Genomic DNA, 26,983 nt, shown 5'->3' on the forward strand with positions numbered 1-26,983 from the left:
CTCCGACTGCTCTACTTCTGAAACTTCGCTTCCCGCTGTGGCTCCCTGTACCCTGGACCTGCACACACCACATAGGCCTCCTGTTATGGCCCTTTTGGAAGGTGCATGAGCAATAGGTCTTATTTGTGTCTATTGCTCCAGCTCCCTGAAAACCCGTAACTGTGAAAGAGTAGAGTACTTGTGACCTTGCACATTTCCTGTATCCCGAACCTATTCCAGTCCTTTGACTTTGCCTCAGGTCCCTTCTGTGCCCCAGACCCGGTTCTGCATCCAGCATTCCAGTACCTGCCCTGGGACACCTAACCGGAACCCAATCCATCTCTACTGAACCTATTCCACTAGTCACTCTGAGTCAGACCTGCCTGTTAGTTGATACCTGCACCCTGACTCTTAGGGGGGCTTTACACGTTGTGACATCGCTACCAAAATATCGTCAGGGTCACGTCGTTAGTGACGCACATCCGGCACCAGTAACGACATCGCAGCGTGTAAATCCTTTGTGCGACGATAAACGATCGCAAATGCGTCATAAATCGTTGATCTGTGTAGTGTCATTCATTTCCATAATGTCGGGTAGACCGCAGGTACGATGTTGTTTGACGTTCTTGCAGCTCCACACATCGCTGTGTGTAAACCCGCAGGAGCGACAAACATCTCCTTATCTGCGTCCCGACGGCAATGCGGAAGGGAGAAGGTGGGCGGAATGTTATGTCCCGCTCATCTCCGCCCCTCCGCTTCTATTAGCCGGCTGATTAGTGACGTCGCGGTGACGTCGCTGTGACGCCGAACGCACCTCACCCTTGAAGGAGGAATAGTTCGGTAGTCACAGTGACGTCGCCGAGCAGGTATGTCTGTGTGAAGTGTGTGAAGCTGCCGTAGCGATAATGTTCGCTACGACAGCAATCACCACATATCGCATGTGTGACGGGGGCGGGTACTATCGCGCTCGGCATCGCTAGCCGATGCTAGCGATGCCGCAACGTGTAAAGTACCCCTAAGAGTCAGCTGCTGCAGTACCAGGGACTGCCCAAGAGTGGTACCTGGTGGCTACCTACAGCACAAGCCTATCTACACCATCAGTGGCTTTAATGAAGAACCAGGTAGTTACTTAGTTAGGCCCCTTCAAGGTAAGCCCTGCCCTGTGGCGCAGTGGGTCCACACCCACCAGCGTGACAGCCACTGCTGGGTCCTGCAGATCCGCTACCACTGACTTGAATAGGAAAAGAGCTGCAATACCCAAGAACAGTTAAGTATACAGTGCTGTTCCAGCTCGGTACATTATCTAAATCCAGCTGCCATCGGAGCAGGTAATGGCAGATCGGTGATGGGGCCCCTTTGTGTTGGATGACTACTGATCTCACGTATTAGTTATGGACAACCCCTTTAAAAGGCTAATTGTATTAAAATACACTACCTCTTTAAAAAGAATTATGGTTTACCAGTTTATGAATTTCTCAAACAATGAGTCGGCTATTTCTTCCAGGCTCTTATAGGTAATTTGTGGGCAGATATACATCCCAGCTAACAATTAGGATAATGTAGAGGAAGGACCCAGGGCTATAATGCACCACTGTAATGTAGAAATGTGCCGCGTCAGCAGAAGTGCTGATCTTGAAGTGCTCTTTTTTTGCCGACCACAATGCAGACAGTTCTCCGCTATTCAGGCAATCAATGCGCTGATAATTACCTACATCAGAGCTTGTGCATTATCGGCCTCCTATATAACGGCCTCTGATCTGCAGAGTGAGGCCTGTTGGTGTAATAGGTGCTATGGGCAGATTCTTTAAAGGATAAATCACCGCTCGCTCCCTATAAGCACAAGTGTCAGAAGAAAATCCCACTCCCCTCCATCTGCTGTCACACGGGGTTATTAAACCTGCGACACAGTGAACTTTGATATCCCAAGTTGCGAAACAAAAAAACAATATGCTCCGATTTGGTGGATTAACTAAATGCAACATTGTGTCACGGCCAAGAATTGCTCAGCCGGCGAGAATGGAAATTTACCCCGAGCTCCAGGCTATAAAACAGCTCCAGTTATAAGAGCAAATAAAGGGGAAAACGGAACCAAAAGACACTAAATAATAAATAGGGACTAAAATAAAATAAAAAATTATATATATATATATATATATATATATATATATATATATATATATATATATATATATATATATATATATATATATGTCCAACAATGTAGACCAGCTCACTCCTGTGAATCACCTGGAACCTCAGCTGACCTGGTTACCTCCGTTGTGCCCGGATCAGGATGTAGGAGTCCATCCATACAAATGTGAACAACGACAAGGCAAAGTCCAGCAATAACGGGAGCAATCCAGGATGCTGTTAAAAAATTTTTTACTTCTTTTTATTCATAATTTCATTAAAATATAATGGTCCAAGCAATTCAGAACAGCATTATCGCAGGAAAATAGAGCAGATAGGACTACGCGTTTCAGCGGTAAAATCCGCCTTCTTCACGGTCCAGAATCTGATCTGCTTTCCAAACATAAACCTTATATACATCTCACTCCCATCAGGGTAATTACAAACATGTGTGAGAGATTTAAAAACATGAGCTAGAAAAGCAAATCAAACATGTAAGCTATCCGCATATTAATCAATATACAGCATGCATAAAAGTTATAAGGAAAGGATTCAGCATTTTGGAGAAAAATACAATCAGAAAATCCAATAACCTGACCATAAAATTATTTTTTAAGTGATACAAAAGCATAACACAGTAGTAATAGCCAGCAACATATAATGCAACAATATACCACTCACTCCCCAAAGTTCATAAAGAGGTATTTCCTCCCCCTCTCAGACCTATTGTGTCTGGGATAGGGTCATTCAGCGAGAAACTAGGGGAGTGGGTGGATTTTTATCTTCAACCCCTAGTGCCATTAACACCAAGTCACCTTAAAGATTCCAAAAGTATGATACAGATTATGGAAAAATTCCACTGGCAATTGACTATATGTGGCTATCTTGCGATGTGGTGGGGTTATATCCCTCTATCCCCCATCACGTCGCGATACGATGTATCACATATTATTTGTCCAGATACAGTAATTACGAGGATTCCATCCAGAAGTTTATTGTCTCTTCAATTCAGTTTCTTTTAAGTCACAATTATTTTTCGTTTGATGAGAGATACTTCCTCCAGACACAAGGCGTGAGCATGGGCGCTAAGTTTTCACCTTCCCTAGCTAACCTGGTTATGTCCGTGTGGGAGGAAAATTATATTTTTAACATTGATAACCCATACAAGGATAATATTGTTTGGCTGAGTAGATTTATTGATGATCTGATATTTGTCTGGAGGGGTAGACTCTCGTCTGCGAAAAGTTTTTTTTCTTATTTGGATTTGAATGATTTCAATTTAAAATTTACGAGTAGTGGTCATGAGGTATCAACAAACTTCTTGGACTTAAAATTGACCGCAGATTTGGATAGCAACAAGGTCTTGATATCTCCCTATAAAAAACCTGCTGCATGCAATAGTATTTTAATGGGTTCCTCTAATCATCCCAAACATGTCATTCAGAATATTCCTGTGGGGGAGCTTATTAGACTAAAAAGGAATACCACATCTAGTGATAGATTGGAGGAAGAAATTGAAATAACTTGTAACAATTTAAAAAAAAGGGGGTATCCCAATTGGTCTTTGGAGAGAGCCAAGAAAAAAATAGCAGGCATTGATAGGGTTAAGCTGTTGGATTCTACTAAGAAAAAAAGACAGTTTGACTCCAAAAAATCTGGGGTAGTTTTCAGCACCAACTATAGTCCTCAGTTTAATTCTATTGTCAAAATTATCAGAAAATATCTTCCTTTGTTATCTCAGAATGATATTTTGAAAAACATTGTGGAAAATAATGATATTGCCTTTGTGGCAAAAAGAGCCCCAACCTTAGCTACATTATTATCACCTAGCATGTTCAAAGATCCGGATAAAATCTCCCCTAGAAACTGGTTAAAAACAATAGGATTTTTTAAATGCGGTGCTAATATTTGTAAGTGCTGCGGTTTTGCTAATAAGTCTAAAATATTTACATCTATTTCCAATGAAAAACAGTTTAATGTTCGTTCTTTTATAAACTGTAATACGGAGAATGTAGTTTATCTAATTAATTGCAATATATGCCGCATGCAATATGTAGGTTGCACGATTAACCCCCTTAAAACCAGAATCCGCAAACATCTTTCAGATGCTAGCAATTTGCCAATGGTTGGTGCATCAGTAGTATCCCGACATTTTTCAAAAAAACACAATGGGGATTTACGCGGTTTTTCTTTTATGGGCATAGAGCATGTAAAAAAACCATTGAGAGGGGGAGATTTTCATAAAAAAGTGCTTGCAAGAGAGAGTAGGTGGATATTTGAGCTGGGGAGCCGCATGCCACAGGGCTTTAACAATCGTATGGATATCATTATGCACTATTGATACATTGTTGCATTATATGTTGCTGACTATTACTACTGTGTTATGCTTTTGTATCACTTAAAAAAATAATTTTATGGTCAGGTTATTGGATTTTCCGATTGTATTTTTCTCCAAAATGCTGAATCCTTTCCTTATAACTCTTATGCATGCTGTATATTGATTAATATGCGGATAGCTTACATGTTTGATTTGCTTTTCTAGCTCATGTTTTTAAATCTCTCACATATGTTTGTAATTACCCTGGTGGGAGTGAGATGTATATAAGTTTCTATGTTTGGAAAGCAGATCAGATTCTGGACCGTGAAGAAGGCGGATTTTACCGCTGAAACGCGTTGTCCTATCTGCGCTATTTTCCTGCGATAATGCTGTTCTGAATTGCTTGGACCATTATATTTTAATGAATTTATGAATAAAAAGAAGGAAATTTTTTTTTAACAGCATCCTGGATTGCTCCCGTTATTGCTGGACTCTGCCTTGTCGTTTATATATATATATATATATATATATATATATATATATATTTAGTATAATAATAATAATAATGATGATGATAGTAATAGTTAAAATATTATTTTAACTTTTATTATTATTATTATTATTATTATTAAATTAACGATTAGTATTATTATTTTAACTAATATTATTATTATCAATAATAATAATATTAAATAGTTATTATATTAACTATTATTTTAACTATTTTTATAATAATAATAATAATAATAATAATAATAATAAATACAGCCCCATAGCAGATAAATAAAAATAAAACATAAGATCATAAAATGTACCAGTGTAATAAAATAAATATTATATATATTTATTTACATTCCATACCCTGTAATAAATTATGTCTAAATGTTAAAGAGGACCTCACTTTTTTTTTTTTTTTTTTTAAAGAATTGTACATTGTGTTGTCCCTCAGTTATACATCCTGGAAGTTAACACATTTACAGCTGGGCGTTATAATTTGCGGCCAGGGTTTGTCACTACACAGCGTGACATTATTAGCAACACTATGTTGGATTGGACATTGTAATAGGGACAACACATTGCTAGAAGTCTTGAGTTACAGCCTGATTAATTTATGTGTACACATTGCAAATTTGGTTGCAGACAATCTACGTGTTCTGGCAGAAAAAAACGCTGCGGAAAAACTTGCGATTTGCAGTGTTTTTGTATGCTTTTTATAATGTGTTTTTTTTCCATTGCTTTCAATGATTAGAAGCGCAGACAAAAAAACGCAGAAAGAATTGACACGCTGCAGATTATTTTCTGCAAACAAATTTGCAAGGAACAAAATCCTGAACGTGTGCACAAAACATCAGGATTCTCATAGACTTTACTGGCATAAGGATATCCTTGCATATTTGTGAAAATCAGAGCAAAAACGCAATGTGTGCCCACAGCCTTAGGCGGGCTTTGCACGCTGCGACATCGGTAACAATGTGTTACCGATGCTGCAGCAATAGTCCCGCCCCCGTCGCACGTGCAATATCTAGTGAAAGCTGCCATAGCGATTATTATCGCTACGGCAGCTTCACATGCACTCACCTGCCGTGCGACGTCCCTCTGGCCGGCGACCCGCCTCCTTCCTAAGGGGGCGGGTCGTGCGGCGTCACAGCGACGTCACATGGCAGGCGGCCAATTGAAGTGGAGGGGCGGAGATGAGCAGGATGTAAACATCCCGCCCACCTCCGTCCTTCTCATTGCAGCCGGCGGCAGGTAAGGAGAAGTTCCTCGCTCCTGCGGCTTCATACACAGCGATGTGCGCTGCCACAGGAGCGAGGAACAACATCGTACCTGTCGCTGCACCGGCATTATGGAAATGTCGGACCCTACACCGATGATACGATAACGACGCTTTTGCGCTCGTTCATCGTATCAAAAAGGATTTGCACGTTGCGATATCGACTGCGACGCCGGATGTGCGTCACTTTCGATTTGACCCCACCGACATCGCACGTGCAATGTCGCAACGTGCAAAGCCGCCCTTAGAGTATGTGCCCACGATCAGAACCCACCGTGTTCTGGATGCAGCGGGTCCTGACCTGTGGGGCCGCGGGTCTTCTCCGCAGAAGACTGTAGCTTCTCCTGCCCACGGTCCGGGCTCAGGCAGCTGCGGTCTCTCTCTTCTGTGGAGAACACTCGAGCCTCTGTAGCAAAGAATTGACATGCTGCGTCTTGGAAAGCCACACTGCGGGTCAGTTTATGCTGCGGGCCGTACACGCACAGTGGGTGGGAGATTTCTATAAATCGCATCCATTGTACACAGTAGCGTTTTGGACTCAGCTGAAACACGCTGCATCCAAAACGCTGTGAACCCTGATCGTGGTCACGCACCCTTACTGTCCAAAGCTTCTGCCCACAATTCTGTTGACTGTTACAAGAAACAGTCAGTAAGTCAGACACCCCTTACAACATAACTAAGCTTCTATAATGCAGTTCGGATAAACAGCTATTGGTTATTGCTCTACATTACCTGGTATAAAAGACGTATACCCATTAATAACAGTTCTGTTGCCTTCAGAGCTGAAATCTCACAGCATTCATTTATTGCTGGCTGATTTTATTCCACGGCAGAAAGTTAATGGGGTCTTCCAGTTTAGACATTGTTACCTACCTACTGGATAGGGTCTAATTCTTAGGGCGGCTTTGCACGTTGCGACACCGCACGTGCAATGTCGGTGGGGTCAAATCGAAAGTGACGCACATTCGCCATCACTTTCGACATCGTACTGTGTAAATGCTAGATGATACGATGAACGAGCGCAAAAGCGTCGTTATCGTATCATCGTTGCATTCACCGACATTTCCATAATGCCTGTGCCGCGACAGGTACGATGTTGTTCCTCGTTCCTGCGGCAGCACACATCGCTGTGTGTGAAGCCGCAGGAGCGAGGAACATCTCCTTACCTGCCGCCGGCAGCTATACGGAAGGAAAGAGGTGGGCAGGATGATTACATCCTGCTCATCTCCGCCCCTCCGCCGCTATTGGCCACCTGCCGTGTGACGTCGCTATGACGCCACACGACCCTCCCCCTTAGGAAGGAGGCGGGTCGCCGGCCAGAGCGACGGTCGCAGGGCAGGTGAGTGCATGTGAAGCTGGTATAGCGAAAATTTTCGCTACGCCAGCTATCACAAGATATCGTACCTGCGACGGGGGCAGGGACTATCGCGTGCGACATCGCAGCATCGGCTTGCGATGTTGCAATGTACAAAGCCCGCCTTAGATTAGTGTGGGTCTGATTGCTGGGGACTTGGGCTGGTTTATCACATCTGACCTTCACAATTCGAGAATGGACTATGATATCTGGACTGGCCAGGCGGTCTACTGAGCTGAACTCAATAGCCTCCTGTCCCTATAAAGGCCCCTTTCACACATCAGTTTTATGCCATCAGTCACAATCCGTTTTCCCAACGGATCCATCGCAGATTGTGGCTAAACTGATGCGACGGATCCAACTAGCTGGAGTCTAAATAATAAATGGAGCATGCTCACTTAAAAAAAACATTTGACGGATGACGACGAATCCGGCGCCCATAGGCTTCCATCCCACCAAACAACGGACGGATCCGTCACTGTCCATTTTTTCGATGTCCACAAAAAAAACGTTACTGTGGACGTCGTCTCCGTCCGACGGACAAACACTTTTCGATGGATCAGTCTCTGGATCCGTTTTTTTCAAAATTCGACAGATTGTCTGATGGCAAAAAAAGTGATGTGTGAAAGGGGCCTAAAGCTGTTGATTTTGGGATCGGAGACCCACCACCAACCTGGACATACTGGAACTGTGAAACTCGGAAGTGCAGAGAGATGATCATTTATACACAGGAAACTCTTAACTTTCCAGCATGAAAACGATCCCTACAGACATTCACCCAACAAGGAAAGCAAGAAGATTTCAGCTCTGAAGTCTACAAAACTTTGAATGCAACTTCTCACTATAAAAAAAATGACAAACGTGAACATCCAATTTAAACAAATACAGAATTAGTTAAAATCTGCTGTATGCCACAGTAACCACATAAGGGGCGTACTTTTTTCTAAATGGCATTGAACACAGTAATGACAGAACAGTGGCTGCATGCTGTTACATTTTGGGAATTGTTTTTAGGTTTAGAAAAAAGAAGAAAAAAAAAGCCAAAATAGACTTTTCCTTCATACCTTCTAAAGACTTAGCAACTTTGTCCAGCCGTACTGGCGTGCGGAAAAGAGGAGAAAGAGCACAAGGTTTTTGATTGGAAGAAGTAGATAAGAAGGAGAATCATATACGAGGAGTTCTCTAAAAAGACAAAGGAGTTTGGCCAACCTGAAGTGACGCCAGATCCTCGCCCGAATTTTTTGTCCTCCACTATTTCATAAAATGGACCTATGACGTGAAGTAATTCTTCCACTTTCTCCGTCATTGGCATTGACTCAAGGATCTAGTGTCCAAAAGGCAAATAGGTCACACAACAGCACAAGGATTCAAGAATTTTCATTTTGCTTTTACTATTGCACACCTCAACATTCAAAACGCAAAACCAAGATGGAAAACGTGTGGAATTATGGAAATCACAGGAATATAATGTTGAAAGAATAAAGAAAGAAATCACCAGTTGGTGTTTCTGGGGGACAATACTCACATACAGTTGGATATTTAGCACCAGTGAGGATAAATTACTAAAACTTAGCTTTTATTTAAGCTCTTTAAAATTCAAAGATAAACAGACAATTATAAAATACACTTAGGATCACCCTGCAGGTAGCCAAGGTGCATGTTACCATGCTGTAATGAACAACCCTTGGAAAAACACCAATAGGGGAATACAATTATGTGTAATGCAAATATCAATTACTGTCATACACAAAGCATTTTGAAGATGTTGGACAGAGGTTCCGTTATCTAAATGCCAAAAATTGGAGACCTATCTCCTCAAAGACAGTAAGATATAGACTATCTCCTTATACAGGGAACGCTTACACATAATAGAATATAAAACTTAGAAAGATCTCACCCATTTGGAGGATCTTCAGACGTTTGGTACGGCAGTTCGTCTTTTGGAGGGGTCACAAAGGGGCCTGTGGTCCAGGCTGGATATAGCTCGCCCTAAACCCCCTTGTCTCCCGTCCTTACAAGGACGGTCCACATCTGAACCTGTGTCCTTGCAAAAAGTAGTCCCACATGCCTCCCACCTCCCAAAAGGAGGCATGTGAGGTGGGAGGCATGTGGGACTACTTTTTGCCGTACCAAACGTCTGAAGATCCTCCAAATGGGTGAGATCTTTCTAAGTTTTATATTCTATTATGTGTAAGCGATCCCTGTATAAGGAGATAGTCTATATCTTACTGTCTTTGAGGAGATAGGTCTCCAATTTTTGGCATTTAGATAACGGAACCTCTGTCCAACATCTTCAAAATGCTTTGTGTATGACAGTAATTGATATTTGCATTACACATAATTGTATTCCCCTATTGGTGTTTTTCCAAGGGTTGTTCATTACAGCATGGTAACATGCACCTTGGCTACCTGCAGGGTGATCCTAAGTGTATTTTATAATTGTCTGTTTATCTTTGAATTTTAAAGAGCTTAAATAAAAGCTAAGTTTTAGTAATTTATCCTCACTGGTGCTAAATATCCGAATATAATGTTGAGGAGTGTATTTATGGAGGCCTAACAGACCTATCCATGAGATCGATTGGAGTTACAGGCCCCAAGCCTGAGGCTGCACTTCTGCTAATATCATGTCCTCCTTAAGGCCGCTTTACACGCAACAACATCGCTAACGAGATATCGTTGGGGGTCACGGAATTCGTGACGCACATCCGACCTCGTTGCGTGTGACACATACGAGCGACCGCTAACGATCACAAATACTCACCAAATCGTTGACACGTCATCTATTTCCCAAATATCGTTGCTGGTGCTGGCCGCAGGTTGTTCGTTGTTCCTGAGGCAGCACACATCGCTACGTGTGACACCCCGGGAACGACAAACAACACTGTACCTGCGTCCTCCGGCAACGAGGTGGGCGTGACGTTCATGCAGCTGCTCTCCGCCCCTCCGCATCAATTGGACGGCTGCCGTGTGACGTTGCTGTGACGCCGCACTAACCGCCCCCTTAAAAAAGAGGTTGTTCGCCGCCCACAGCGACGTCGCTAAGAAGGTAAGTATGTGTGACGCGTACCAGCGATATTGCTCGCCACGGGCAGCGATTTGCCCGTGACACACAAACAACGGAGGCGGGTGCAATCGCTAGCGACATCGCAGCATGTAAAGCGGCCTTTAAAATGTGGTGTATGGATCCAAATTCCAAAACTTTTTTTTTTATCCAATTATTGATTAGCCTTTGCAAAGTTAGAAATCTTTGACACACACTACATTACCTTCTTTTATTTCCTTTTCTAACAAATGCCAGAAAGAGCTGTTTCAACTGCCTAATTCAAGATCTTGTAGAAGATGCTTTGAACTGCAGCTCCAGAAAGAATCAATACCCAAACCATATTTGCACTCTGCCTGCGTGTGCACGCTTCTTTGCTCACATTGTGCTCAAAACAGTATAACGTTTGTAAATAGTTTTAAAGTACAGATTCTTGCTAGAGGGGCAGTTCAAAGCAGCTTCTAAAAGAGCATGTACCAGGCAGTTAAAACAGCTTTTTGAGCATAGTGCTTGAGAAAGAAGGAACAAAAAAAATTATATTAAAGTATGATACAGAGATTCATAAGTTTGCAAGTATATTGATGTTACATATATAGACATAGATGGTGCTATTCACACTAGACATAATTTAAAAGGGTTTGTACACAAAAATATTTTATTTTACCATTACACCATAGAACATATACTCACCTACCGGACCTCATCTGTTGCTCTACAAATTTGTCCATTTCTCCCACTGGCCTCTTCTTCTAGCATGGGTACATTATGTGACCACTGCAGTCAATCAGCAGCAACTGATCATCATTGCTCCAACCAAGCAAGAAAAGACGGTCATTTGGTTCCCTCTTCGGATTGGATGCAACACCAATACTACAGCCATTAACCAGCGCTGAAGTATCTGCAGATGTCACATGACCCCCCCCCCACAAAAAAAGGAAGCAAAAAGACTGGGCAGCAGTGCAAAGGGCTGTTAAAGAAGCATGTTTGTTGGCCATCGTTTGGCAGCAGTGTTGGCATTTCTTCAGACCCAGAAGTGAAAGCTTCAAACGCTGTCTGAAACCCCTGACTAGATGTGGCCAGAATGGACGAGCCTGCCACGTTTTCTGTCACTTCCCGGGGACCTGTGTCCTGGCCTCCATCTGACTTGGTTGCAACTTGGTCAGAAGGTGGAAGCTGTCGGACCTCCGTGAGGCTCCTTGGGCTCCAGCACTCCCACTGCAGGTGACAGCGGTTGCGGCTGCTGTTACCGTGAGTCGTGCCTGCTTCGCCTCCGTTCATGACCAAGTCGTCGGTTGAGGAGGAACCCTTCAAAGAGATCTTATCTAGGAGCTCTTCCACTTCTGCGACAGCCCCAATCTCAACTGCCTGTTCCATTTGCAGGAACAAAAGCAGTTATTCCCACCTCCCTCACCCCTCTTACGGTGCCCTAGTCCAAATAATCCTTGGCAATGGACAGCGCCGACTCAACGCCTCCAATCCTGGAGACAGTGAGGGTTTTACCGGGTACCAAATTTTGGGGGGGGGGGACATCATCTAAGGCTGAAATTGGTAGGTGCAATGGCCAACACTGCAGCCACTGATTGTCTGCAGGACGTACATATCAGAAGAGGAAGCGAGACCTACTTGGGACACCGGCAACGGTCCAAAAGTCCAATATTCTACACCCACGATGGGGGCCTATGTGTAAAATAAAATCTATAGTGGACAACCCCTTTAAGCTCTTGGAAGCCTAGCAAAATCATAGCAAAAAATGCACCCTACACCTAGTTCTTCTCCGCTTTGTACTCAGTCCAGCTACATTATTATTATACAGATTCCCGCATCAGTTTTCCCGGATGAATACATCTAGCCCACGTAACGCAGTACTCATGGCCATGCGACAAGCGTACCACACCCTCGGTGACCCAGATATTATAATTACTTTCAGGTCACCTGATATCAACCGCCAGCATGAAAACAGGACATGTCCCCGAGTCATAAAAGCCAAAGAGCACCAGCCGGCAGTAAACTGCACCCATTATTTAACTCTTCCACTTCTGCTCCAATTCTAGTTTTTGTGCTGTGCTCGTGTCCTCCTGCTTTATATCCGCATGTGAAATTCTAGAGGAGACGGCACATTCTAGAAGATAAGCGAGGTGCGGGGAAGAGAGGTGCGAGCCGCCTCTGGATGAAATTACCACCGACAATCTACTTAGCCGTAATCAAATCCCAGCAGAGGGCTTATTATTTTCCTGTAGAAATCTAATGACCCAGATCATTAGTCCGCACTGAGCGAGGATATTACCGGAATTTCACATTACTACACTAGGCTTTTAAAAAAGTAATAATAAGAGTGTCAGTTTCCAGCAGCATGGCGAAAGTTTACTTAACTTTTGTGCCTCTTTTGCTCCGTAATATATCACGATGAATCCCCATCCAAAGATTAGTGGATCTAGCCTAAAACTGGACGGATGTCAGAAAAGGGAATTTTGTTTACTTACCGTAAATTCCTTTTCTTCTAGCTCCTATTGGGAGACCCAGACAATTGGGTGTATAGCTTCTGCCTCCGGAGGCCACACAAAGTATTACACTTAAAAGTGTAAACCCCTCCCCTCTGCCTATACACCCCCCCGTGCATCACGGGCTCCTCAGTTTTGGTGCAAAAGCAGGAAGGAGGAAACTTATAAATTGGTCTAAGGTAAATTCAATCCGAAGGATGTTCGGAGAACTGAAAACCATGAACCAAGAACAATTCAACATGAACAACATGTGTACACAAAAGAACAACAGCCCGAAGGGAACAGGGGCGGGTGCTGGGTCTCCCAATAGGAGCTAGAAGAAAAGGAATTTACGGTAAGTAAACAAAATTCCCTTCTTCTTTGTCGCTCCATTGGGAGACCCAGACAATTGGGACATCCAAAAGCAGTCCCTGGGTGGGTAAAAGAATACCTCGGTAAAAGAGCCGTAAAACGGCCCCTTCCTACAGGTGGGCAACCGCCGCCTGAAGGACCTGCCTACCTAGGCTGGCATCTGCCGAAGCGTAGGTATGCACCTGATAGTGTTTCGTGAAAGTGTGCAGACTTGACCAGGTAGCCGCCTGACACACCTGCTGAGCCGTAGCCTGGTGCCGCAATGCCCAGGACGCACCCACGGCTCTGGTAGAATGGGCTTTCAGCCCTGAAGGAACCGGAAGCCCAGAAGAACGGTAGGCTTCAAGAATCGGTTCCTTGATCCACCGAGCCAAGGTTGACTTGGAAGCCTGCGACCCTTTACGCTGGCCAGCGACAAGGACAAAGAGCGCATCCGAGCGGCGCAGGGGCGCCGTACGAGAAATGTAGAGTCTGAGTGCTCTCACAAGATCTAACAAGTGCAAATCCTTTTCACATTGGTGAACTGGATGAGGGCAAAAAGAAGGTAAGGAGATATCCTGATTGAGATGAAAAGGGGATACCACCTTAGGGAGAAATTCCGGAACCGGACGCAGAACCACCTTATCCTGGTGAAACACCAGGAAGGGGGCTTTGCATGACAGTGCAGCTAGCTCAGACACTCTCCGAAGTGATGTGACTGCCACTAGGAAGACCACCTTCTGCGAAAGGCGTGAAAGAGAAACATCCCTCATTGGCTCGAAAGGTGGTTTCTGAAGAGCCGTTAGCACCCTGTTCAGATCCCAGGGTTCTAGCGGACACTTGTAAGGAGGGACAATGTGGCAAACCCCCTGCAGGAACGTGCGTACCTGCGGAAGCCTGGCTAGACGCTTTTGAAAAAACACGGAGAGCGCCGAGACTTGTCCCTTAAGAGAGCCGAGAGACAAACCCTTTTCCATTCCGGATTGGAGGAAGGACAGAAAAGTGGGCAAGGCAAATGGCCAGGGAGTAAAACCCTGATCAGAGCACCAGGATAAGAAGATTCTCCACGTCCTGTGGTAGATCTTGGCGGACGTTGGTTTCCTGGCCTGTCTCATAGTGGCAATGACCTCTTGAGATAACCCTGAAGATGCTAGGATCCAGGACTCAATGGCCACACAGTCAGGTTGAGGGCCACAGAATTCAGATGGAAAAATGGCCCTTGAGACAGCAAGTCTGGTCGGTCTGGTAGTGCCCATGGTTGACCCACCGTGAGATGCCACAGATCCGGGTACCACGACCTCCTCGGCCAGTCTGGGGCGATGAGGATGGCGCGGCGGCAGTCGGACCTGATCTTGCGTAACACTCTGGGCAGCAGTGCCAGAGGAGGAAATACATAAGGCAGTCGAAACTGCGACCAATCCTGAACTAATGCGTCTGCCGCCAGAGCTCTGTGATCTTGAGACCGTGCCATGAATGCCGGGACCTTGTTGTTGTGCCGGGACGCCATTAGGTCGACGTCCGGCGTTCCCCAGCGGCAACAGATCTCTTGAAACACGTCCGGGTGAAGAGACCATTCCCCTGCGTCCATGCCCTGGCGACTGAGAAAGTCTGCTTCCCAGTTTTCTACGCCCGGGATGTGAACTGCGGAGATGGTGGAGGCTGTGGCTTCCACCCACAGCAGAATCCGCCGAACTTCTTGGAAGGCTTGACGACTGCGTGTGCCGCCTTGGTGGTTGATGTATGCCACCGCCGTGGCGTTGTCCGATTGAATTCGGATCTGCCTGCCTTCCAGCCACGGCTGGAACGCCTTTAGGGCTAGATACACTGCCCTTATCTCCAGAACATTGATCTGAAGGGAGGACTCTGGCTGAGTCCAGGTACCCTGAGCCCTGTGGTGGAGGAAGACCGCTCCCCACCCTGACAGACTCGCGTCCGTCGTGACCACAGCCCAGGATGGGGGCAGGAAGGATTTCCCCTTCGACAAAGAAGTGGGAAGAAGCCACCACTGAAGGGAGGCCTTGGCTGCCCGAGAAAGGGAGACGTTCCTGTCGAGGGACGTCGATCTCCTGTCCCATTTGCGGAGAATGTCCCATTGAAGTGGACGCAGATGAAACTGCGCAAATGGAACTGCCTCCATTGCTGCCACCATATTCCCTAGGAAGTGCATGAGGCGCCTCAAGGGGTGCGACTGGGCTCGAAGGAGAGATTGCACCCCTGTCTGTATTGAACGCTGTTTGTCCAGCGGAAGTTTCACTATCGCTGAGAGAGTATGAAACTCCATCCCGAGATATGTCAGCGATTGGGTCGGTGTCAATTTTGACTTTGGGAAATTGATGATCCACCCGAATCTCTGGAGAGTCTCCAGAGTAGTGCTCAGGCTGTGTTGGCATGCCACCCGAGAGGGGGCCTTGACCAGAAGATCGTCTAAGTAAGGGATCACCGAGTGTCCCTGAGAGTGTAGGACTGCTACCACTGTTGCCATGACCTTGGTGAAGACCCGTGGGGCTGTCGCCAGGCCGAAAGGCAGTGCCACGAACTGAAGGTGTTCGTCCCCAATGGCGAAACGCAGGAAGCGCTGATGCTCTGGTGCAATCGGCACGTGGAGATAAGCATCCCTGATGTCGATTGATGCTAGGAAGTCTCCTTGGGACATCGAGGCGATGACGGAGCGGAGAGATTCCATCCGGAACCGCCTGGTTTTCACGTGTCTGTTGAGCAGTTTGAGGTCCAGAACGGGACGGAAAGATCCGTCCTTTTTTGGCACCACAAACAAGTTGGAGTAAAAACCGTGACCCCATTCCTGAAGGGGAACAGGGATCACCACTCCTTCTGCCTTCAGAGTGCTCACCGCCTGAAGAAGAGCATCGGCTCGCTCGGGTCGCGGAGATGTTCTGAAGAAACGAGTCGGAGGACGAGAGCTGAGCTCTATCCTGTAACCGTGAGACAGAATGTCTCTCACCCATCGGTCTTGGACATGTGGCAACCAGGCGTCGCAAAAGCGGGAGAGCCTGCCACCGACCGAGGATGCGGTTTGGGGAGGCCGAAAGTCATGAGGAGGCCGCTTTGGGAGCGGTTCCTCCGGCGGTCTTTTTAGGACGTGACTTAGACCGCCATGAATCAGAGTTCCTCTGGCCCTTCTGTGGCCTGTTGGACGAGGAGAATTGAGACCTGGCTGAGGGCCGAAAGGACCGAAACCTCGATTGTATCTTCCGTTGTTGAGGTCTGTTTGGTTTGGACTGGGGTAAGGACGAGTCCTTTCCCTTGGATTGTTTAATTATTTCATCCAATTGCTCGCCAAACAGGCGGTCGCCAGAAAATGGCAAACCGGTTAAGAACTTCTTGGAAGCAGAGTCTGCCTTCCATTCACGTAGCCACATGGCCCTGCGGACTGCCACTGAATTGGCGGATGCTACCGCCGTACGGCTCGCAGAGTCCAGGACAGCATTCATGGCGTAGGACGCAAAAGCCGACGCCTGAGAGGTTAAAGACACAACCTGCGGAGTAGAGGCACGTGTGACTGCATTAATCTCAGCCTGACAGGCTGATATAGCTTGGAGTGCCCATACGGCTGCGAATGCCGGAGCAAAAGACGCGCCTATAGCTTCATAGATGGATTTCATCAGGAGCTCTATCTGCCTGTCAGTGGCATCCTTGAGCGATGAACCATCTGCCACTGCAACTATGGATCTAGCCGCCAGCCTAGAGACTGGAGGATCCACCTTGGGACACTGAGCCCAACCCTTAACTACGTCAGGGGGGAAGGGGTAACGTGTGTCATTAAGGCGCTTAGTAAAGCGCTTATCCGGAAAAGCTCGGTGTTTCTGGACTGTATCTCTGAAGTTGGAGTGATCAAGAAACGCACTCCGCGTACGTTTGGGAAATCTAAATTGGAATTTTTCCTGCTGAGAAGCTGACTCCTCAATCGGAGGAGTTGGAGGAGAAAGTTCTAACACCTGATTGATGGACGCTATAAGGTCGTTTACTAAGGCGTCCCCTTCAGGTGTATCAAGGTTGAGAGCGGCGTCAGGATCAGAGCTCTGATCTGCCACCTCCGCTTCATCCTCCAGAGAGTCCTCATGCTGAGACCCTGAGCAGTGTGATGAAGTCGAGGGAATCTCCCAGCGAGCCCGCTTAGCCGGTCTGGGACTGCGGTCCGTGTCGCAGTCCTCACCGTGGGAGCTATGAGTCGCCCCAGGAGCACTTTGCTGCGCCGACCGAGGGGGGTCTGAGGGCAATGATTCAACAGTGCCCGGGGCCTGTGTTACCGGTCTGGACTGCAAAGCTTCTAGTATCTTAGCAGACCATCTATCCATAGACTGAGCCATGGATTGAGAAATTGACTCAGAAAGTTTGTCAGCCAACACTGCAAACTCTGTCCCTGTCACCTGGACAGTGGCAGCAGGTGGTTCCACCTGGGCCGAGGGTCCCACCAGTGGCTGAGGCTCCGGCTGAGTGAGTGTCACAGGGGCCGAGCATTGCACACAATGAGGGTAGGTGGAACCTGCAGGTAGCATAGCCGCACAAGAGGTACAGGTTGCAAAATAAGCCTGTGCCTTGGTACCCTTGCTTTTTGCGGACGACATGCTGTTGTCTCCTCTTAGAGCAATCAGTGAGGGTATATAGCCAAAAGCAAATAGTGCGGCCGTACAGAGTAAATGTATACAATATAGCATATAAATATACACTTCGGCACCCCGGGGGGCCAGCACCTAGTAACAGGTGCTGCTTACCGACCGCTCTCAGCGGTTGTGTGACCACCAGATTCCCTGCCTGGGCCTCCCAGAGCTATGGAACTCGGCTGTTGAAGTTCTCCAGCGTCAGAAGTGCTGATAGGAATGGCTGCCAGCGTTCTGAGAGGAGGAGGGAGCCGTGGGCGTGCCTCAGAAAGTGCGGGAATCTGGTGCCCCGCAGTGTTCAGTGAGGGGGGAGGAGGATACCTCTGTATGCTCCAGCCCTCACCGCTGACATGCAGTCTAGCGTCCCGCCCTCACCCCTGACTGGCAGGCTCGGGGGCGGGAGTTTGCGGTACTAGGCCGCAAAAGCCGGGGACTAAATTTATCAGCGCGGCCCGCAAACAAGCGCGGTCGGCGCGGTAGTCCCGGCGACGCAAAACACCCGGCAGGTGCTGCAGCGTCCGTTACACAGGCGCTCTATGCGCCGTCCCCAAGGGGACACAGAGTACCTCAGAGGAGCAGGGCCTGTCCCTGACGATACCCGGTCTCCTGTCCAGCAGATTCCCCCAGGGGCTGCGGAGGGAGCACGGTCCCAGTGCCTGGTGACCGGTTAGGATCCCACTTCACCCAGAGCCCCTAAGGGATGGGGAAGGAAAACAGCATGTGGCTCCAGCCTTTGTACCCGCAATGGGTACCTCAACCTTAACAGCACCGCCGACCAGAGTGGGGTGAGAAGGGAGCATGCCGGGAGCCCTGTTATGGGCCCTCTTTTCTTCCATCCGATAAAGTCAGCAGCTGCTGCTGACTAAAAAGTGGAGCTTGCGTGCATGTGTGCCTCCTTCAACACAAAGCATAAAAACTGAGGAGCCCGTGATGCACGGGGGGGTGTATAGGCAGAGGGGAGGGGATTACACTTTTAAGTGTAATACTTTGTGTGGCCTCCGGAGGCAGAAGCTATACACCCAATTGTCTGGGTCTCCCAATGGAGCGACAAAGAAATGACAGTCAAACCCAACGATTTTTAGGGTGACCAAATCACTAATGACCCGATTACTCCCTGCCTGATCCGTTTGTGCAAAATAAGCTGCTGTCAGAGATGGCGGGAGACTTACTTATGTCTTCCCATTCCTAACACATGCATGCCCAGTGAAGGTTAAAGCCCTCCCGTACACATTAGATAAAAGTCAGCCGAACCCACCGATATCGACAGGGTCAGCTGATGGTCTGATGTGTATAAGGGTCAGGGGATATAAGGATCCAATATTTTCGATTTCAGACTGATGATTGTTTTGCTCTATAGAGAAAAGACACCGCCAAAGACATCTGGCAGCGGCTCTCTCACAGAGAACACAGGAGCACCTAGCGGAGCGAGCACTCCGTGTACGGGAGAGTCAGAGGAGATCGCTGCCGGCCGAATGATCGATCACCGACAGCCAGATAATGTATATGTGGGGTTTAGTGTGCATAGGAGCAATGAAAAGAAACTACAGGTGAATGTGCACGACCCTAACCTGCCCAATGGCACTCAACTACCAACAAATGTTTATGTGAACGTTAAAATACCGCCATTAAGTAAAACATAGGTCTTATTTTTACTAGTGACAAGCAGTGGAAAAGGGTCTGGTGACTGCTTATCTCTATCTATCTCATATTTATACACACAGATATATGTTTTCGGGTTTTTTTAGTAAAACGCTTTAGCTGACAATTTTTTCATACAAGCACAAACCAACCTTAAAGTGGTTGTCCACTACTTTTATATTGATAATATATCCTAAGGATAAACCATCAATGTCTCATTGTTCGGAGTCCAACATTCAGCACCCCCGCTGTCAAGCTGTTAATGGTGCCGTCGGCGTCAGCAGGTGGCCGTAAATGTTCGGTTCTGGAGCTGCCCCATCTTCTGATAGTACCCATGACTGTGTACTGCACATCCGCCTCCTATTGATTTGAATGGGGGGCGGATGTGCCGTACCCGGCTGCGTCAATCAGCTGTCGAAGCAGCTCCAGAAGTGAACATTTCCAGCCGCCAGCTGCCACAACCAGCACCTAGAACAGCTGATCGGAGGGGGTGCTGGGTGTCGGACCCAGGTTCATCAGTCATTGATAATCGATCCTAAGGATAGGTCAACAATGTTAGGCCCCCTTCACACGTCATTGAAAAACACTGACGTTCTTCACTGACGTGTAAAACACGCACATGTCCCTCCGTGTTCCGTGATTCACGGCACACGTGGGTTGTCCATGTGCACTCCGTGATTGCAAATGGACATTATTCACCTGCCTTCGCTCCTGCTGTCCATGGAGCTGAACTCCTCGGCTCTGCAGCGTCCACCCACCACTCTCTGCAACTACCTCCGGGTCGGCAGTTCCTGCTTTCATGAATATTCATGAGCTGGGCAGGAGCTGCAGAGAGCGGAGGCTGCACAGTGAATCGCTGGAAAGGTGAGTTGAAAATGTTTATTATTTAATATGTCAGTGTTGTTCTGCTACGTGTTTCACGGATCACACCATAGTGTCGTCCGTGGGTCATCAGTGATGCCAGAAAAAAACAAACTTGTCTCCGTGCAGAATCACGGACACGTATGTACGCTGCACGGAGACACGTTCAGTGAAAAATCACTGATATGTGAGCAGACCCATTGATTATAATGTGTCTGCGTATGTCAGTGATTCTGGTACGTACAAAAAAAAAGCACATACGTACCAAAATCACTGACGTGTGAAGGGGGCCTTTAAGTGGTGGACAACCCCTTGAGGCCCCCTTCACACGGTGGGCGGACGCTGCAGAGCCGAGGAGTTCAGCACCATGGACAGCAGGAGCGAAGGCAGGTGAGTAATGTCCATTTGTAATCACGGATCACAGATTGCACATAGACAACCCATGTGTGCCATGAATCACGGAACACGGAGGGACATGTGTGGGTTTTACACGTCAATGAATAATGTCAAAGTTTTTCAATGACATGTGAAGGGGGCCTTAAAGTGCATTTATACCCAACAGTTAAATGACTGCCAATAGACTATATACAATGGTTAGCAGTTAGGCCTGTTTCACACATCCGGCATACTCCAGTACAGTGTAATACAGTACAATGGCATAGTGGCAAGCTCCGGCGGTCACATGCTGTCATGTGACCGGAGGTTGCTGCGATGCCATTGTACAGTATTACACTGTACTGGAGTGTGCCGGATCCGGCAATCTGGCGAAATGCCAGGGATGTGTGAAACGGGCCTTAATGGCCTGATTAGACAGGTCAACATAATTTATACAAGCACAGAACAATCGTATTATCGGCAGCACATCTCCTGTTTACATGTGTCAGCGTGCTGCTCATAACAATAATTTAAATGGCAGTTTGAACAATCCAATCACCTGAACAAGAAGCGTTTTGCACGTTCGAAGGACAATTGCTAATGTTTACACAAGCAGATAAATCGGTGAACGAGTCTTCAAATGAACACTAGTTCTCGATTTTCGGCTTGTCAACAATATTGCTTCCAGTTTTAATATAATACTATGATATGACAAGCCCTTGCTATGTTATTCTATAGACTGGGAGAATAGTTCACACCTTATCATCAAACATAGCGGACAAATACTCTGCGCTGTGTCCTCACCTTTTTCATTTCATCCACGTAAGCAATCATAGCATCTTCCTTAGACATGTCCCCCAATGAGTTCCAGGCATCCCTGGGGAAAAAAACAAAAGATAAGGCCAATAAGGTAAAAAGAAAGAAGAACACAAAAAACTAAAATATGGAACAGCAGAAATATTGGGAGTCCAAACCATCAATTCTATCCTTAAGATAGAAAATGATATTATGAAACAGATTTGTAGTCAATTCCCTAATTTTATCATTTTGCATTGGTATGGGTGAATTTACACTGTATGATTATTGGGAAAAAGCATCTATGCAGCCTCCTCTCCCCATATAGCTGCCATCTATGCAGCCTCCTCTCCCCATATAGCTGCCATCTATGCAGCCTCCTCTCCCCATATAGCTGCCATCTATGCAGCCTCCTCTCCCCATATAGCTGCCATCTATGCAGCCTCCTCTCCCCATATAGCTGCCATCTATGCAGCCTCCTCTCCCCATATAGCTGCCATCTATGCAGCCTCCTCTCCCCATATAGCTGCCATCTATGCAGCCTCCTCTCCCCATATAGCTGCCATCTATGCAGCCTCCTCTCCCCATATAGCTCCCATCTATGCAGCCTCCTCTCCCCATATAGTTCCCATCTATGCCAGCTCCTCTCCCCATATAGTTCCCATCTATGCAGCCTCCTCTCCCCATATAGTTCCCATCTATGCAGCCTCCTCTCCCCATATAGCTCCCATCTATGCAGCCTCCTCTCCCCATATAGCTCCCATCTATGCAGCCTCCTCTCCCCATATAGCTCCCATCTTTTGCGGCCTCCTCTCCCCATATAGCTCCCATCTATGCAGCCCCTCTCCCCATATAGCTCCCATCTTATGTGGCCTCCTTTCCCCATATAGTTCCCATCTATGCAGCCTCCTCTCCCCATATAGCTCCCATCTATGCAGCCTCCTCTCCCCATATAGCTCCCATCTTTATGCAGCCTCCTCTCCACATATAGCTCCCATCTTTATGCAGCCTCCTCTCCACATATAGCTCCCATCTTATTTGGCCTCCTTTCCCCATATAGCTGCCCTCTTATGCAGCCCCTCTCGCCATATAGCTCCCATCTTATTTGGCCTCCTTTCCCCATATAGCTGCCCTCTTATGCAGCCCCTCTCCCCATATGGCTGCCATCTTTATGCGGCTCGTCTCCCCATATAGCTGCCATCTTATGCAGCCCCTCTCCCTGCATCTTCGGCTCTATGAGCGCTTACCTGCTCCAAACACTGGCGGCTGCTTCTCAGTATCCTGTCCTCCTCCGCGGCTCTCTGCAGTCACACTGACACTGACAGACGGCAGTGGGAGGAGCTACCTCCTCACACTGCCGTGACCTCTGTAGAGTCAGCGTGTCGCTGCACACCGGGTCAGGGAGCAGACAGGTTCTACTGTACCCGGAAGTGCGGCGCGGAGGTACGGGGATTCATTTGTGCTAGTGTCTTAAAGAGACACTAACACAAATGAATACAGGGAACCGGATCTCTGGAGCTGTTTCTTGCCGGTTCAGGGAACCGGCTGCTATTTTAACCGGTTCTCCAGAACCGGACAGAACCGGCTGAATCTCACCCCTGCTTAAAGCCACAAGTTGGCCAGTGGATACCAGTACAAATAAAGTAGAAGCAACAAGGTAGTCATTGGGCCCAATTCACCAAAACCGGTATTGTTCCCGACAGTCTTTATAAGGGGGCATGCTGGAGTCAGACACTTTGAATTCATGAAGAGGTGCACGCCTTCTTATGAATCTGGAGCGTCTTGATTAGTGGTGTGCACAGAGTCTCACTCCAGTCAAATACTGAACTTAGTTTTCTGGCATAGCGAACGCCACAGCTCGAGCCCCCATCCCAGCCCAGTTCTGGGAGAAACTGACATAAAAACTCCAAAAGTCTCCCAAAATTTAGGAGCAATTAAGCACAATTTGCCAAAGGCAACTAGAGGTTCCCTAAGTAGAGACCTTTAAAATTTAACTTATATTATTAATTGAAATTAAATGAGCAATCTTAAAAGGTAGCAAATGGGAGAAAATAGTATTTTCCTATTATTTCAGGATAAAGTGGCTCTTACGGCCGTGGACCTAATTCCATTATAGTATCCTATTAACAGTCCATTTCCCTCTAAATCTGCATATTTAAAAGCATTCAGCTATTAGCCTCCTCGACATGTTTCACCATTCATGGTTTCATCAGGGGATGAGGATGTCATCAGTCCCCTGATGAAGCCAGTAATGGTGAAACATGCTTTTAGATATGCAGATTTAGAGGGAAATGGAATCATAATAGGATACTATAGTAGAATTAGGTCTGCGGCTGTAAGATCCACTTTATTCTGAAAGGACAGGAAAATCCTATTTTCCCCTGAGTATTTTCCTATCCTTTCAGAATAAAGTGGATCTTACGGCTGCGAACCTAATTCCACTATAGTATCCTATTATGAGTCCATTTCCCTCTAAATCTGCATATTTAAAAGCATTCAGCTATTAGCTTCCTCGACATGTTTCACCATTCATGGCTTCATCAGGGGATGAGGATGTCATCAGTCCCCTGATGAAGCCAGTAATGGTGAAACATGCTTTTAGATATGCAGATTTAGAGGGACATGGACTCATAATAGGATACAATAGTGGAATTAGGTCCGCGGCTGTAAGATCCACTTTATTCTGAAAGGACAGGAAAATATTCTTTTCCCTTATCTGCAACCTTTTAAAATTGGTCATTTAATTTCAATTAATATTATAAGTTAGATTTTAAAGGTCTCTAGTTAGGGAACCTCTAGTTGCCATTGGTAAATTGTGCTTAATTGTATTTTCCCTACATTGATCGGGGTTTCAGAGTTGAGGTTTAGTGTCTTAAAATTTAGGCGCAACTCAGAGTTGCACCTAAATTTTGCGACTTTTCAAAGTTTTTACGCAAGAATTCTGGCGTGAAAGTTTTAATGGATTGGGACCAAATGTCTCTTCAATTCAGGTCAGTAATACATATCTTAACAAAAAAAGTGTGATAACTTAGATGGAATAAAGCAGAACCAGGCCACATCTTCTGGCAAGTTCAGCTTTCTCCGGAGCGGAGTCCGCTCCCATATCCCACGGGTTGGCAGTGGGGAGACAATACATTTAACTATCAAATGAGAATGTTGGCAATCACTGACAGCAAGCAGAGATTATAAAATGCAGAGCAGATTAGGATTATATATTATGCAAAAGGTTTCATCATACACAGGGTAATGTAACCACTCGAGCTCGCTGGTCAGTTTTCCGTTTCTTCGTACCATGCACGGACTATATCTCTTATAAACTCCTATCTGTAGGCCACATCTGCAGATAAGAACTAGTGCAAAGGTTGAAGGCTGCGGGCGTCGGACCCGTACACAGACCTTCACATGCAGGATGGTGGTGTCTGCATGACTCGGTGCTACATATTCTATAGTTTATATGGACGACGCAAGTTCTAAGAAGTCACCATTTGTATCGGCCAACAGGATCCCAGAATCCTGGTCTCTGGCTGTTGCACGGCCCTAGCGTGGCTTGTTTGTAAAAACTGTAGAATTTCAGCATCATTTCATTGGATGGTTGGAAAGAGCCTGCAAAGAAAAAAAGTCACAATTCATTAAGACTGGGTTCGGTTCTTTATCATTTCTACATGTGAAATGATGTTTGTGGTTTTTGCCCCTCATCAGTGCAGAGCAGGGTGCTGGTTGGCTGGATGAGATGACTTAAAAAGGAACCTGTCACCAGATTTGGTGCCTATGAGCTGTGGCAACCACCAGTGGGCTCTTATATACAGCATTTCAACATACTGTATATAAGAGCTGGGGCCGCTGTGTAGAACGTAAAAATGACTTCATAATACTCACCTAAATGGTCGGTACGGTGCAGACAGGTTAGATGGGTGGCTCTGTTCTTCGTGTGCGCCGCCTCCTTTTTTGGCCATCTTTGTCCTCCTTCTTCTGAAGGCGGGGTGCATGACACGTTCCATGTCATGCACAAGCACTGGCATTGAGGTCCTGAGCAGGCGCACTACAATACTTTGGTCAGATCAAAGTGCACCTGCGCAGAACCTCAATGCCGGCGCGTGTGTGTATGACGTAGGACGCGTCATGCACCCAGGCTTCAGAAGAAGGGCAAAGATGGCCGAAAGAGGAGATGCCACACCCGGAAAACGGAGCCACCCATCTGACCCGTGTGCACCGCACGACCGTTTAGGTGAGTATTATAAAGTCATTTTTACGTTCTACACAGCGGCCTGGGTTCTTATATACAGCATGTAAGAGTGCTATATATAAGAGCCCGGTGGTGGTTGCCGCAGCTTGTCACCAAATTTGGTGATCGGTTCCCTTTAAAGTCAACAGACTCTCTAACCTGTATGGGGGTCTCCCGATTCTCCCCTGACAGATGATGTCGCGGAATAGTATGATCCAGACAGATGGATTACCTATTTGCTGATGTTTTGTTTCTGTGAGACAAGGCCTTGTCGGAAGAGTCTCACAGCTCTCATAGTGTCTACAGAAGCTGAGAGTTCTGTGCATGGATCATAGGGGAAGATAGCGGTCTAAAGTACATGGAGGTCTTTAGTCGTAGCCAACCAGCAATCTGCTCTGCACTGATGAGGGGCAATAACCCTGGAACAGTTGTCTGCAAATGGGTTTCTCTTCCTTCTGGAGGAGTCTCTTGTTTGGTTCTGGTTCCTGGTGCACTACTATTTTAAGTGCCCATCGGCACACCCATGATCTGATCGCGGGTCGCTAATGGGTTGCACTTGCTATGACAGCCGGGGGTCTGCCGAAGATCTCCATGTTTGTCATAGCAATGCTCCTTTGAAACCTGCCTGTGGCTGGGCTTCAAAGGAGACTGTGATTTTCACTATATGCAGCAATGCTGTGACATTGCTGCATATAGCACAAGCGATCAGACGATCACAAATTATAGTCCCCTATTAAAAAGTGAAAAGCAAAAAAAAAGCTTTAAAAAATATGAAAAAAAATATAAAAAAAAAAACATTTGCCCTATTAACAATAAAGATTAAAAAAATAAAGAAAATACACGTGTGGTGTCGCCACATTCAGAAAACTCCGATATATCAAAATATAAGAATAAATTAACCCAATCAGTAAACACAGTAAATGGAAAAAAAAATAAAAAAATTCAAAAAGGCCAAATTTCATTTTTGGGGGTTGCTGCAATACCACAAAAAAATGCTTTAACAAGTGATGAAAACGTCATATCTATCCCAAAATGTCATCAATGAAAACATCCT

The 26,983-nt window shown here is 46.4% G+C and overlaps 1 protein-coding gene across 2 annotated transcripts in view; it reads right to left on the bottom strand.

Annotated features, from left to right (window-relative positions):
- ACBD5 (acyl-CoA binding domain containing 5) overlaps positions 1-26,983 on the bottom strand; it is a 77,288-nt gene that overhangs the window by 35,097 nt on the left and 15,208 nt on the right. Inside the window, exons 3-6 of one of the 2 annotated variants that reach the window (XM_075315533.1) lie at positions 25,190-25,310; positions 21,717-21,789; positions 8,764-8,878; positions 8,619-8,651 (exon numbers count right to left, since the gene is read on the bottom strand). In XM_075315533.1, coding sequence (XP_075171648.1) covers positions 8,619-8,651; positions 8,764-8,878; positions 21,717-21,789; positions 25,190-25,310 — 342 coding nt within the window. The remainder of the gene's footprint in view (positions 1-8,618; positions 8,652-8,763; positions 8,879-21,716; positions 21,790-25,189; positions 25,311-26,983) is intronic. The other variant, XM_075315534.1, reaches the window with a different exon arrangement.

Source organism: Anomaloglossus baeobatrachus, chromosome 6 (genome assembly GCF_048569485.1).
Source record: "Anomaloglossus baeobatrachus isolate aAnoBae1 chromosome 6, aAnoBae1.hap1, whole genome shotgun sequence".
Lineage (NCBI taxonomy): Eukaryota > Metazoa > Chordata > Amphibia > Anura > Aromobatidae > Anomaloglossus > Anomaloglossus baeobatrachus.